The following is a 15,108-nucleotide window of genomic DNA, read 5'->3' as shown; positions in this document are numbered from 1 at the left end:
AGACGAACCATAGAAGAAGAGGTCGATTCTCCTGTGATTAAAAATGTTAGAGGTGTGGAAGTGGGAGGTGACTTTGTGCTGCTGTTTGTTTGTATTTTTGCAGCGTTATCTGAGGAACTTGTTCCGGGTGATGCTGTCGTCCTCCGGCTCTCCTCTCAGAACCGACGCAGACGGCGGTTTCCATCTCACCAAACACGCCATCTGCGAGTTCTCGCCGTTCTTCAAGAAGGGCGTCTTTGAGTACAGCAGCCACGGCACCGGCTGAAATTTTCTCCAAACCAAAAAAAAAAAAAAACCCCCCCCCCCCCTGCTCGGTGCCTTTTTCCCCCGCGGCCTCGGCTCGGGAGAATCGCCTCAGAAGGTCAAAGAAGGAAAAACTTGCAGGTCAGTTTCCTCTCCAGCCTCCCGTCGTCCCGTGAGACGAAGATCTCAAACCTGTCAGGAGCTGTTCAGCTCTTAGTCCGAGTGGAAACTCAGCGCTCTGTTTAAAGAGTTTCATTTTTACATTATATATATATATATCCAGAGAAAGGTAGAACAGGTTTTCATCCTCCATAATGACACAACTTTGTACCGAATCTTTACATTTGTTCCGTTTCTTCATTCGGTGTCTCCTGATGGAAACAAACACTTTATTTCACACGAAGGCATTCTGCACATTCTGGCAATAAACAGCTATATTTACATTAGGGCTGCACGATATGGTAAAAAATAAAAATAAAAAAAAAATCACATTATGATTGCGATGTGATTCACGGTTAGTGGGAATGATCATTTTTGCATCACAATTTTTATTTTCACCGAAAAAACTGTTAAAATCACGATGACGGGACATTTGTTGGGGTCTGTACCAAACACATCTGGTTCTCCAGATGTGGCGGCCGGGGGGGGGCGTCTCTGCAGCTCGTCACAGTTTACCTTCATCAAACCACTGCAGCTCCTCAGGTTTGGATGTTGCACCTGGCCACACTGCGTTTTTTTGACGATATTTCGATTAATTGTGCAGCCCTAATTTACACGCAGCTATGATATTTATGACAACTCCCTTATGAAGTGACAGCGGTGCAACTTTAAAAGTAGAAGAAAACATTATCGCTGGCAGGTTTGGGGGTTCAATTCAAGTTCAGCTCCGTTTAAAATCACTGTAAACAGAACATCTTCGGACTGTTAGTGTGACAGAACAATGCATTTGAATACATTAACTTTGGCTCTGGGAAAGTCTGTTGGGCATTTTTCACTCATTTCTGACATTTTGTAGACTAAACAATCAATTTATTTATTCTTGCCAGTGAGCAGAGCAAGGCATTAGCACTGGCAGGGGAAACGGGTTCGATTCCCAAAATGACTGAACAGCGCTACAGAGCAGTTTGTGTGAAGGGCACGGTCACATTAGCCTTCTGGTGATAAATATTGATCGCAAACTGTAAAGAACGATGCTACACGACTCGTCCGTCGTGCAGTCTGAACGGGAGACGGAGTGAATATTAGTACGGAGGAGATGTAATGTGTCGTACGTTAGAAGCTAAAGTCCAAAAAGGTCTAATTAGACTTGTAGTCAGACTGTTGTCGTACCTTCACTGTGACTCCAGCACTGTTTGTAGATAGAGAAGAACTCTTATTCAGGGGCCGCGTGAACAAACTAAATGTCCGCCTGTGTTCATCAAGGCCTCGCCTGCAGAATCACAACAGTTAAATTCACAGTCAGGTGCTCATATGAACGTCGAGGCAGGTTTGTCTCCCTGTAATCATTCCTCCTGTTCGTACTGGCTTGATTCCTTCCTGATGCACTTTCATTTGAAGTGACGACAAACTGTCTTCCTTCCGTGCAAAAATGTTTTCAAACGCTAATCTGAAGCTAATATGAAGCTTCAGCCGTCCGAGTTGGACTTGATTGGTTTTTTTTTTTTTTTTAAGTACAAAATTCCCTCTTTTTGTTATTAACTCTCCACTGCAGCTCAACAGGGAAACACAGAGGGGAATTTTACACCAAAAAGACGAAGAAACCCACTTGATGTGTCTAACTCAGACTGCTGAAGCCTCATGTTAGCTTCAGATAAACACTGCAAAATGACTCTGAACTACACAAATAGAAACATGCGATCTGTGACAACAGTGATGTACAGATTCTACTCTTCTTGATATCTTTAAGGATGTATTGTAGTTCGACTGCATTTTATTTATAAGTGCCACCTTATTCACTGTACATATGGAGGATGACCATACAATTGCATTATAGTCAGTTTTAAGTCAACAGCAAGTTTCACAAAGGTTGTATTTAAAGAACTGTTGTACAGGACTGCATCGTGATATTTTCTGGTTATATTTATTATTCTGATTATTTCTTGATAGAACAACAATGCTTGGAAGGTCTGTTACTCAGAGCTGCACTAAGAAAATGTTTTAATGTAAAACTGCACCTAAAATTAGAAGTTGAGGCTGCAACACGTTAGCGTTTTGGTCACTGATAGAAACTGTCTCCAAACCAGCACTGAGTGAATGCTATAAAGACACGCTAAGACGTTTACCGACACTAAATTGACGCATTTTTTAATGAACTTCTGAACTGTTTAAAGTTTTACACAGGTTCAAAAGTGCCCTGTGGAGGTTTCATACAGTGAACAGGCAGCTCCTCCACTCGCTCACTGATATGAGCTTGTGATCATCTCATATAAACTAATAATTCAAATATAATAAATAAACTAAAATAAAAAATAATTTCTGTGTCACGGTGGTTCTCAAACACGCAGGAGACGCAGACGAGTGCCGACAGCAAGGACGAGCTGTCGCCATAACAAGTTTTTACACAGCGATGAACATGTTTGTGCCACCTGAACAGTTTTCTTTTGAAGTAATGCGTGTACAGGTAATATCAGGCGGCCACATTCTCAAATGCGGAGTAATCCCAAAGATTGTTTTAGTGCCACCAAATTCCAAAATTTAACCATTTGTCTTTGTTTCTTATTTCCCAAATTTAGTTTTCTCCTCCCTTTTTTGTTGTGACCTGAAAGGAGATTTAGGAGGATTTCTCTGAATGAAACCAGTTTGCTCCCTGTTAGCGCTCCTCTGTGCTCTAGTCATTTATTTTACGAATTTATCGCAGGAATATTTGCTTTAAACGACATTAAATTAATTTAATTAGATGGAAGTTTGGAGAGAGGTTTGTTAACGTTTTTCAGGACATCAGGAATCGTGGAGTTGTTGGACAGTCCTGAAGAGCCACAGACAAAAACTGACAAACCTGTAAAATAAACGATGAGAGAACAGAAGTGCAGCCTCGGGAGGTGATGGTGTTTAGTTTTGCTCACAGGAAGTGATCAGCTTTGTAATCATGGCTCTCTGGCAGCGTTACTGCCATTTTTCTCACTTTCTCAGCACAAATTCAAACACATCTTTGACCAATCAGATTCTGGTACGTCTTTCCGCTTGGTACAAGTACGCAGAGACAAATGATTCATTCAGAGGGAATCTTCTGTCCCTCCGGCAGCTCAACACTTCAATAAATATTTCAGAGCTGAGTTTTATTTTTACAAAAAAAATCTGTTCCGTGAGTAAATCGGCCTCTTTCATCGAGCTGCAGCGATTCGATCCCGACGTCTTCCAGAGCCTCACTGGTGTGTTAGCAGCTGCAGGAAACCAGTTTGGACACCAGTCCAGTTGAATTTAAATTAGCCTGAATATGAACAGCCAACCACTAGCTGCTTTTTTTCCATAAGCCATATACTGTGTGTGTATATAGAATGTAAATGTGGATGTGCATAGTTTTTCTATATGATATGCTTGTATGCAATGTAAATCATTGACATTGAATGTCAGTAAAGGGAATGTATCACAACATTCGGACTGTGTGGACTTTTTTTTTTTTCTCCAGGTGAACAATAACTGTTAAAGGAATAGTTCAACATTTTGAAAAATACACTTATTTCGCTTTCTTGTTGAGTGAGATGAGAGGATCGATGCCACTCTCATGTCTGTACGGTAAATATGAAGCTACAGCCAGGAGACGCTTAGCTTAGCTTAGCATAAAGACTGGAAACGGGGGGAAACAGCTAGCCTGGCTCCATCCAAAGGTAACAAAATCCACCCACCAGCACCTCTAAAGCTCACTGATTAACACGTTATATTGTTTGTTTAATCTGTACAAAAACCAAAGTGCAAAAATTATACATGATTTTACGGTTATGTCCCAGACCGCTTGATGGACGGTGCAGTAACTGAGTCTCCGCTGGTTGCCTGGTAACCTCACAATGACGACAAGACTTCAGGAAGTTGCTGCTCCCCGGCCGAGCAATAAGCGCATCTCCCAAAATGTCAAACTATTGCTTTAAATTGTTGAACAAAATGTACTTTGGGTTTTTGTCTGTTTTCAGACTCAACTGAGGAAGAATTACAGAAAAAGATGGAATTGCTGCTGTAAAAACTCACAGCACCGATAATGACTCAAATTAAAGCCCCAATCATAACTGCACTGAAGTTAAAGGACTCAAGCATCAAAAGTAAAAGTTAAGGGTAATCAAACAAGACTAGTCTGCAGTCATGCTAGCAGCTCTGTGAGGCTACACAACAGTGCTAACATCCATATGCTAACGTGCTCACAATGACAGTGTGAACATGCTAATGTTTATCAGGCATATTCTTTTACCATATTATTTCAGCGTGTTAGCATACTATTTGTTTCTGAGCAAAAATAATGCTAGTTTTTCCAGGTATCTGGTCATAAACCAAAGTTCTGGACAAATTTTAACATTTTGACCTGATGATGGCGCTAGAGGAGAAGTCAGAGGATCACCAAAGTCAGTAGATTTCATCCTCTGAGGGCCGTGAGTGTCTGTACTAAATTTCGTGCCAATCCACCCAATAGTTTGTTCAGATATTTCAGTCTGGACCAAAGTGGTGGACTGACTGACCCACATTGCCATCGCCGGAGGCAGAGTGTGGTTAAAAGACGAAATGAAACTAAGCGATGCAATATTTTACTTTTGTCAACCAAATGATTTTCTTTTCATTAGAAGAACAAATCTAACTTAAAGAACCCTAATTCAGCAATGACACCTATTAAAATCAAGACCAAACAAATGAAAATGTCCACTGAGGAAAATCGAGATTTAAGAAGTTATAAATGTCACAAAAGTCTCAAGTCAAAAGTATTGTGACAAAAATATTGTTTATTGTATGAGAGTGTCCTTTGTGATTTAGTTTACCTGGTAAACAGTCATCACCAGCAGCATCATGGTTTAGTAACCAGGATAAAGGACTAGTCCCCCTCAGAAAGAAACATTATCTTACATTTATTTAAAATCTGCAGCAAACTGCATATTCATTTTCTCATGCAACTCGTCTTTAGGAAACGATCAAAGGGAGAGGTGGGGAAGTTAAGTAGTTTGGGTTGGAAAGTATCCAGGTAGAGCAGGTGAGTGTGACACCTGGAGGAGTTCAGCGTTTGGAGGAAGGTCCAGGAGAGTCCTGTACCTGAGTCTGTCCGCCCAGGACCTGCTCGGAGGGCCTGAAGGGAAAGTCGTACAGAGGGACACCCAGAGCCTTCAGCTTCTCCTTACAGGTCTGCAGCAGGTCGTCATACTCCTGCAGGTCACACGTTTATTTCATCACCACATCAGCTGACAGTGATTTCTCTCAGAACAGTTATCTTAATGCATGAAAACCCCTTTGAGTTAACTGACGACTGACCTTACAATCTCGAGCCAACTCACACTGGAAGTCACTGATGGCGACGTGTTTCGACTCCAACATTTCCTACAAGCAGGAAAAACACTGTCAGGTATTTGTTCTTGAAGCTCAAACACAAATATATATAAAAAAACAAATTAATTACAAAGAACAATGATTGCAAGACTGAAGTCTAAAGCCTCGCTAGCGCCCCTTGCAGGCTGCACTGTTCATTACACCACATGATACAATGGCGTTGGACAGAAACAACATACTGATGATTGAACTGTTATGGTGAGTGAGGTTGAGGTTGTGACATACAAAGGCAGTGTGGATGTGAACACATGTTGATTCACTCTATAACCTTTTATTTAATCAGGCAATCTTACTGAGATCAAGATCTCATTTGCAAGAGACCTGAAATCAGAACAAGAGATAAAACGCAACGAAACTCAGCCAGTCGCACACCATCAGATACAGAAACAGCATCACAAACACTCATCTCTGTAAAAGTTTAAAATTAAAAGCCAAAAGTCCCAGTTTAAAGTCCTCTGTAATTCATTCCACTTATCTGGTGCAAAGTATCGGAAGGCAGTCTTCCCAAGTTCAGCATTTACTCATGAGGCAAAAAGAGTTAGTCAGTCTCAGAAGAGATGTGATATACTGACGCAGCTTTAGTGTAGAAGACATTTATAAACAAAACACTGTGACAAGTATATTTGTCTCCTGTTTTTAAGGTGGAATGAGCAGTGTGAGAGGACAGGATATCTCCATAGTCAAGCACAGACATGATGGCTGATTGCATAATATTCTTCCGTTTTCCTCAAGAGAAAACAAACATTTAATCTTCAGATTCTGTGACGGTTGTTCCACATGAGGTTTAACAGTAAGTTTAAACTTGTCTAACCAAGTTCCCAGATATTTATAAGAGGACTGAATAACGTCACATTCAGTACCACTGCTGTATGTGAACGGACGGCAGAAAGATGTAAGACAGATTTGTGGGTTCTTGAGAATAAAACACATTTCGTCTCATCATTCAGTACAAGTTTGAGGTTCTGCAGAGATGTCTGAAGAACGTTAAAGGTAGACGGTAATTTAGACATGGCTTGAGTTGGAGCCATGTGCATACAGGAGTGTATCATCTGCATACAGACAGATACTACAGTCTGAGCTGAAGTGATACTATTGTTCATATACTGTAAATAATAATGGGCCAAGCACAGAGCCATGCGGTATCCCTTTTGGTTAGTAAAAGGAGGTTGATTACAGATCACCTGTGTTCTGTCAGACAAATATGCTGTAAGATGCACAAATTGAGATGAAGACGCAAACTGAGGCAAAGACACACGTTTTAACTTGTACAAAAATACATTTTTGGACACAGGTGGAAATGAAACATGGATATAAAACTGTACCTCGAGTTTGTTTGCGGCGCTGCGGCCTGCAGTTTGGTCGACGACGGAGGCCGAGAGTGCGGCGCAGAGCTGAGCCTCCCTCTTCTCCAGAGTTTCTGTCAGCGCTGCCAACTTCCTCTCCAGCAACAGCTCCTTCAGTCCGCTCTTCTGCTGTACGTCCAGAATGGCCTCCGTCTGCTTCTTCAACAGCTCATCGCGCTCTTGCTGAACCTGCCGGACACCAAGACATTCATACGAATACCTGCCGGGCTGAACGAAGGTAAAACTTGTGATGTGATCGTTTACCTTTTCAAACGCCTGCAGCAGCAGCTCGTGCTCCACTGTCAGAGCTCTCAGTTCCTTTTCAATGACCTTCACTCGAGCTCTAGTCGTCTGTCAGACACATTATCAGCAGTTTGAAGTTTTTATGGGTATTTGGGTCATAGTTTTGTTCATTCCAGTCAGCTAGAACATTTTAATAATTAATGTCATTGTGCTTTCTTTTCTGTGGAATAAATTAACCATTGAACTGTAAAACTGAGTCAGAGAAAACTACAGTAAGTATGACAGGTAAAAGTACACACAGGTATTAACCTACAAGGTGTAATGAATGTTTATATAAGAAAGTTTATATAAAAAATATGAAACTTTACACTTTTTTTCTTTTTTTAACAAATCAGCTCCAAATCATCTACTGTCAATGGACAGTAAATTTATTGAATAGCTATCTTTTGGTACAGCGACCACCGTCGGGTGCCTGACGAAAGGCTATTCAATAGCTTTATTCTCCTCCAAACAAGTGGCTTAGATGATAAAGCTCCTTTATGTAGGATTTAAAAAGTCTAACTATGGTGACCCGTGGTGGTGGAATCACAGAAGGCACAGGCCTAATGTCTAACAATGTCACAGTGTCCTTGTGTCTTTAACTTTAACCTGCTGATTAAAAAGATGTTGAAACCGATATGAAAGATGGACAAATCTATAAAAATTTTACGCAAGATGTTAAAAAGAGAAGTTTTCCTTTAAGCAAAGGTAGCAATGAATACTAAATACACAAAATCTCTGAAAATAAACAAATATCCAAGACGATTTGATCAACTTAAAATACGTATCAACACTAAAATACTAACGTTTGTACCGAAGTTAAGATAATTATGTACAAATGGTCATGATGCTTTCTGAACTCTGTGCAGTGAACGCACCGCCGCCTTGGCCTTGGCCTGGTTGTAGTCTTCCAGCTGTTTTCGGAGCTCGGGCAGCTTCTGTTGTGCGTCCTGCAGAGACTCGCTCAGACGTCTGTTCTCCTGCTCAGCTGCTGAAAGCTCTTTGTCCGCTCGCGCCTGCTGCTGCTTCACCTCTGCAAGTTCTTCCTGCCAAACAACAAACAAACCGTGGCACATTAAACAACAACCCTGTACTGCGTCAAAGTTAGTCCGCTAGTCGTGGTTAATGCAACTCAGAAGTTCTCAAATAGATAAAATAACAAAAGGGATTTCATGCGTGACACAAAATGCTAAAACATCTTTGTGAAACAATTAAAATACAAAATATTTGTGACTTATTTTTCAATTAAATCGTTTTATAAAGCGCCAATTCATAACAGAAGTTATCACATAGAGCAGGTCTAGACCTCTCTGTAATATTGAAGAGTTTTTTTACTTTAGCTCCAGGAACTTCTTCTGTGAGAGAAAAATAACTGATTGTTTGAAGGTGGAGAACAATGTATGTCTTAAAACCCTGATTGGCTGAAGTACACCCGGTGTAAAAAATAACTTATTCTTACTGTAAGAGACGTCTCGTAAATTCTCAAATAAATACAAATAATTAAACTCAGGACAGAAGATGCAAAAATGCTAAAACATCTTTGTGAAACAATTAAAGAACAAAAAACATTTGTGAATTTTATTACGTATATGTAGTTATGAACAATAATGACCTGTGAAACTACATCATTTGTTGTACTTTGAGCTGTTTCTCCTTGTGTGTTTTCTCTTCCGTCACTGTGGTGAGCCTGTAACGTCTCTCACCTTCAGCACCTTCTGATCCGCCAGCAGTTTACTTTGAATAGCAGAGTAGTACTCCTCAGCTCCTCTGAGAGCTCTGTCGTGGTCCTCTACCAGAGCCACAACTCGGCTCTTCATTCTGTCCTCGAGCTCGAGGATCTCAGCCCTCCGCTTTTTGCCCTCCGCTTCGATCATTGTCTGCATTTTCTTGTGATATTTCACCTCAATTTCTGTTTAAAAAGCAACAGAAGGAAAGTGTTTAGGCAGAGTTTATGACAGTACTTTTTAAATATGACTCAGAAATGGAAATGGGGTTTATTCACCTCTGATTCGTCTGTCATAGTCGTTCGCCAGTTCCATTAACTCCACCTGGTGTTTCTGTTGAGAATCAAAAGGCGACACATCTGTGGTGCAGGTGTAGAAATAAAACAGGAGACAACTGAAAAACCAAAGTGTAAAAATGAAACCAGGCTCACCAGCTTGAGCTCCTTGATGCAGGTTTCGTTGCGGACCTTCTTCTCTCTGAAGTCCGCCTGCAGGCCGTGCATTTCTCTCTGCAGCCCGAGCTCCGACTCTGTGTGCCGGTTCTGGATCAGCGAGGTCGAGGCGACGGCGTCCGTCTTCAGCCCAGAGATCGTGCCGTGGTGTTCAGACAGGACGTGCTTCAGCTTCTGCTTGTACACCTGGACACCAACAATCGAATGTGATTTAGTGTAAAAAAGGACTTGGTGACATTCGATATACACAGTTTGATGGTGTTGTTTTTCTGCAGAAAGAACAACTAGAAAGTGTAAATGAACTGAAGAAAGTCTGAAATCATTTTGTGTAGTATAAATATGTTGTTGTCTCTTGTTCATCATCTCTCAGCCTGATCTTAACACCGGCCCTGTGCTGGGAACCACTGCATCAAACCCCACACTGCCTTCGATGTAAATTCAACAGTTCATGAAGTTTCAGAAAAGTAAAGAATAATTTAAAGAATATTTTTGATGTTGAAGTAAACAGAGTGGACAAATATGAAAGAGAATATGCAGTCTGTAGATTTTAGCAGGTAGTGGCATGGACATATCAGGCTGTACAGTACTGAGAAGCAGTAAAACAAAGTTCATTTATTTATTAGGATTTTTATAGCCCTTCAATTTTCTTTAGGTTTTGGTTACTTGTGTTTCTCTAATTCTCTCTGTATCTTGGCAGCATATAATCAAACATACAATTTAAAAACTAAATTTATGAAATATTCCAGTAAAATCTAAAAAAATAAAGTTTAAAGTGAATAATTTGTGTGTGTGTGTGTGCAGCTCACAGTGATCTCCACTCGGTGGCGCTCCTCGGCCTCCTCTCTCTCCCTGAGTCTGTTCCTCAGCTCGGCCTTCGTCTCCTCCACGCTCCTCTTGGAGATTTCCCAGAAGGCCTGGATCTTGTCCCTCTCCAGCTGGAAGTAGCTCCTCTCCTCCCGCTCTCTGTCCAGCTCCTCCCGCAGGCGAACTATGTGCTCCTCCAGCTGGAAGTTCACAGACACTTGTGTCAGTTTGTGGCGTCGTCACGTGAGCTGAATGACAGAGGACACACAGCAGAAGATGGCGGCACCGCGCAACACATACAGTAAGAGCTGGCCAATCAGGGCTCCCCTACAGGCCTACTCATTGGTACCTGTTTGTTTTTAGCTGGGAAATCAGAGTTCAATCCAAAGAAAGGATGTCCAAAGCATGTTTTTTTTTTTGTTGCTATTATCTCCTTAACAGAGTCCGATCTGATTTTTTATTTTTGTTGAATAACTTAATTTTTTCCATCATCAGTACGGCTGCACAGTGCATAATATATATTTCTGATGTCAGAACAGCTCTGTTTAAAGAAAATCTATTCTGCACCACATTTTCTTTGATGGTGGTATATTATATTAATATTTTGTATAGTGTTTGTGGAGAGGAGTTGGCCATTATAACCCGACACTTCTCACTATTACTGACACACTCGAGTCAACATCAGAATCAGAATCAGAAATACTTTATTGATCCCCGAGGGGAAACTCTTTGTTAGCCTTTACGTCAGTGCACACAGGAACAGAAGCACTAAGCAAAAATATATAATACACTATAAAACAGGTCAGAAAATAAATTAAGTACCAAGTGGGTAAGAAGTGGGTATAAAATAAAATAAGTGTGAAGTACAAAGTGTGAAGTACAAAGTGGGTTTACCGGCTGATGATAATAATACGGTATAAAGTAATAGTGCATGAACTGTCAAGTTAAGTGTAGCTTATTTATAATGAGACGGAGGATATTGCACAGCAGTAATAGAGGTATGAGTAATATCAATATCAATAGATAGGGAATTTTAAACTAGAATATTGCAGCGGAGTATTAACACAGAATATTGCACAATTATCTCAAGTATTGCAGAGATGTTGATGATCAATGTCCAGTTTAGTGACTTCGGGTCATACAGACTGACACTTAGAGGGAGGAGTTAAAGAGTCTGATGGCCACAGGCAGGAATGACTTCCTGTGGTGCATTGTGGGGGGATGAGTCTTCCGCTGAAGGTGCTCCTTTGCTTGACCAGCACGTCATGGAGTGACATGCAGCAGCTTCCTCCACCACCCCGACCTCCTCCTTATGGGCTGTATTTCTGGTATAGCACATAAGATTTACGTTCATGTATGTTTATTAAGGTGGGGGTTAGTTCTCCAATCAGAATCCCTGTTGCTTCCTCAAACAGCAGAGCCTGTTCCACCAAATCTACCTGCACCAGGTCTGTAAGTCAAGACCACTCAAGTCAAATCCAAGACGATCCCAAGTCGGAGCAGTTGGGCTGGAGACCAAGTCCAGACCAAAACAGTGCACTATTCACTGTGAGATTATTAGTTTGATCTAATCAAACAGTGTATGCTGAGCAGAAATGGACTGATGTAGGGCTGGGTTAGGGTGCACGTTCATTCAGAAATAACATCCATAGGTTTGTTTAGGTTATGTGTTTATATAAAAAAAAAAACTGATTATCAACCAATATGTCATCGTCAGACTTTTTTCACTCTCGAATGTCAACATCAGTATCGGCCTCAAAAATCCAGCATCGGTCCGGCTTTAATAATAAAAATATTCCAGTCCAAGTTAAAGTCGAAATGAAAGTATTATCAGCAGAAGTAAAAGTACTTACTGGCATAATCCAGATTGGTATATTATTATAAAACATATTGTATTTTTCTGAGGAGTGAGCAAATTTTTAACTACTTTATATATTTTTGTGTTCTTTAACATATATATTCAATAAGCTGATCGTATTTGGGGTTTTTTAATGTAAACTTTGCAAATAAATGTAGTGGAGCAACATGCACAATATTTAAGTACATTTAAGCACAAAGTAGCATTAAATTAAATTATTCAGGTAGGTATAAGTACCTCCGAGCTGTACTTGAATAAAGTACTTGAGTAAATGTACTTTGCTGCTGGCTGTTTCCCACCTCGTCTGGGACCAATTTGCAAAAAGACATGTTCTACATGTTTCCCCTTAAACAAGTTAAAGTTGGACCTCAGCACAGTTAGCTAGTGTTTCATTTCCAAGCCAGTAAACAACTAAAAGTGTCCAAACGCTCCCTGGACTGGACTGTAGATAGCATGTGAAGCTAACCATTTAACTCCAACTGCTTGAACACAGTTCGTTAGTTTTGAGGCTAAAGTTAGCCGTGTTAGCAGCTCTGACCTGATCCTTGGACATCTCTTCCGTTGAAATACCGTCCACCACTGCTGAGGACTTCCCCTTCGCAGCCTTTTTGCTTTTGTTCTTGGGTGGCTGGAAAGAAATTACATCGACTTTTACACTTAATGTTAGCTAATAGTCTCCGCAGGAGGCTGGCTGATGCTAAGCTACCACATGCTAAGCGTACTCCACAACATTGCAGTGATATAACTAGCGATTAAAACAACAGTTTACTCACCATCGTGAAGTTTCGTGCGGGCTCACAAATGTCGGTAGCGACAAAAGTTAAATTTTAAAAGTGCTAGCTAGCCGAGCCGCAGACCCAGTCCTCGGCTACATGTAGCTAGCTAAACAAGAGGCGCTGCCATGGCAACGGCGTCAGGTGATCGGTTTTTTTCTTCTTCTACTTCAAATAAAACTTTATTGAATGAAATTCTACAAAATCAAACAATCCTGAGGCAGCAGGTAACAGACCAGGTATGCAGGGCACTGTGACAGCGTTAGAATAAACACATTATAAACACATTAAATAAGAAAAAAAAAAACAATAAATCATTTAAAACATATATACGTTTTACAATGATGTATAGTGCTGAAACACTTTCAGTAATTAATACAACGGAGGATAATGATGAACTAATTATTTACAGCTTTCTTTTATTAGCGCATTGTTTATTGGTCTTAATGTACTGCTCCAATTCTTTATGGGAAAAATAAGCTTTTTGTTGGTAAATGTATGTCTGTGAAAGTTTGCTAAGATAATTATGAGATTGGTTTGTTTTTAGATTAAAACACAACAAAGATATCGAACAGCACACACTCCTGTCTGGATCCACGTGTCCGCACTGTGAGTGGACCCACTGGGCCATTTCTTCAACCCTCTGAGCCCCAAGCAGCATTTTATACTCACTGCGGGCTCATTTTTACTGTGTGAGTAAAAATGAGTGAGTGGCCTAGTCAAAGTCCTGACCTGAATCCTATTGAGATGCTGTGGCATGACCTTAAAAAGGCAGTTCATGCTCGAAAACCCTCCAATGTGGCTGAATTACAACAATTCTGCAGAGATGAGTGGGCCACAATTCCTCCACAGCGCTGTAAAAGACTCATTGCAAGTTATCGCAAACGCTGCAGTTGTTGCTGCTAAGGGTGGAGCAACCAGTTATTAGGTTTAGGGGGTAATCACTTTTTCACACAGGACCATGTAGGTTTGGATTTTGTTTCCCCTTAATAATAACAACCTTCATTTAAAAACTGCATTTTGTGTTTACTTGTGTTATCTTTGACTAATATTTAAATTTGTTTGATGATCTGAAACATTTAAGTGTGACAAACATGCAAAAAAAAAAAAGAAATCAGGAAGGGGGAAACACTTTTTCACACCGCTGTATATAGTCCTGCACCTCTGTGGAAACAGCACAATCATGGCCGCAAGCAGGGAGGACTCAAAAATGTCTTTTGTGCAGTATAACACAGTTATAAATCCATAAATCTGAAAAAAAGAAGACAAAGAAAACATGCATGTAGCATGTTCAGAGGGTCAGGGCAATCATATGTATGAAAATGACAGGGGTGTAAATGCAAATTCTCTATCAGCTAAAACTCTCTTTGAATAAACCAATAGGAGCGACATTCCCACAAATACTTCCTAAACCTTCCTAAAAGGACCGCAGTGAAGTGAGCAAAGACATTTTAAGTTGTCATGATGACACAAACTGTGAAAAGGCCCATGATGAAAATAACCCGCGTTATCATTTAAAGCACATGTAATGAATTGGAAACAAAAACAAGGCTGATGGTTTATTCGACACTTAAGACACACAATTTAGCATTTACAACAAACTGACATTTTAATTTATCAGCTGATTCAGATTTCCCAAAACATGGAACAAAGACAAACATGTTTAATGCAGGACAAAATAAAAACAACATTACAACAACAGAGTCGGTGGATCGAAACAGACTCCAGGACAAACAGTTTCACAGCACAGTGTTCAGATCTCAGTGGCGTTAGTGACAGTGTGTATCTGTATATGCACCAGAAAGAAAAAGTGTGAACAGTTTCTACATCAGGCTGCCAAGTGTGACAGATGAGCTAATCATTTCCTGTCTGTGGTGGATTTTGGGCAAAGAAGTACACACACTCGTCATTGCTGCGTCCTTCAGTTTTCAGCTTGTTAACGGTGCTATATAGATTTGTATTTGGCGGCGTGGAGGTGTTTGGTGTTTCAGTAATGCTTGTCCAGTAGTACGGACTTTCTACATCAGATTCCCTCCCCAGCTGCTCCTCTCCGGCTTCGATCTCCTCATAAATCACCTCGTGTACAGCTTTGTCCATGTTGTTTCTCTTAGCTTT

General features: G+C 40.6%; 2 protein-coding genes across 4 annotated transcripts in view; one reads left to right on the top strand and one right to left on the bottom strand.

Moving 5' to 3' along the window:
- kif16ba (kinesin family member 16Ba) overlaps window positions 1-3,834 on the top strand; it is a 30,153-nt gene extending 26,319 nt beyond the window's left edge. For all 3 annotated transcript variants that reach the window (XM_044189257.1, XM_044189260.1, XM_044189256.1), the window contains one exon: window positions 104-3,834. In XM_044189257.1, coding sequence (XP_044045192.1) covers window positions 104-265 — 162 coding nt within the window. In that variant the 3' untranslated portion in view covers window positions 266-3,834. The remainder of the gene's footprint in view (window positions 1-103) is intronic.
- A 1,308-nt stretch (window positions 3,835-5,142) lies between these two features.
- LOC122873072 (dynein regulatory complex subunit 4-like) lies at window positions 5,143-13,154 on the bottom strand. The gene is made up of 11 exons (XM_044189388.1): window positions 12,994-13,154; window positions 12,759-12,848; window positions 10,365-10,562; window positions 9,538-9,744; window positions 9,385-9,439; window positions 9,086-9,291; window positions 8,261-8,428; window positions 7,365-7,451; window positions 7,080-7,289; window positions 5,683-5,748; window positions 5,143-5,577 (listed from the first exon to the last, which is right to left on the bottom strand). Exons 1-11 carry the CDS (start codon window positions 12,994-12,996, stop codon window positions 5,431-5,433), a joined length of 1,437 nt encoding a protein of 478 aa, XP_044045323.1. The 5' UTR covers window positions 12,997-13,154; the 3' UTR covers window positions 5,143-5,430.
- Between the last annotated feature and the right edge of the window lie 1,954 nt (window positions 13,155-15,108).

This window comes from Siniperca chuatsi, linkage group LG3, assembly GCF_020085105.1.
Source record: "Siniperca chuatsi isolate FFG_IHB_CAS linkage group LG3, ASM2008510v1, whole genome shotgun sequence".
Classification (NCBI taxonomy): Eukaryota; Metazoa; Chordata; class Actinopteri; order Centrarchiformes; family Sinipercidae; genus Siniperca; species Siniperca chuatsi.
This window is presented reverse-complemented; position numbering and strand designations above follow the sequence as displayed.

What these genes read in the sequence shown, in the direction of transcription:
- LOC122873072 (XM_044189388.1), bottom strand. An exon ending in TGCTGCAGGCGTTTGAAAAG is followed by an intron (nt 7,290 to 7,364) that starts GTAAACGATCAC and finishes GGTGTCCGGCAG; the next exon opens with GTTCAGCAAGAGCGCGATGA. An exon ending in AGTTGGCTCGAGATTGTAAG is followed by an intron (nt 5,578 to 5,682) that starts GTCAGTCGTCAG and finishes TGTGACCTGCAG; the next exon opens with GAGTATGACGACCTGCTGCA.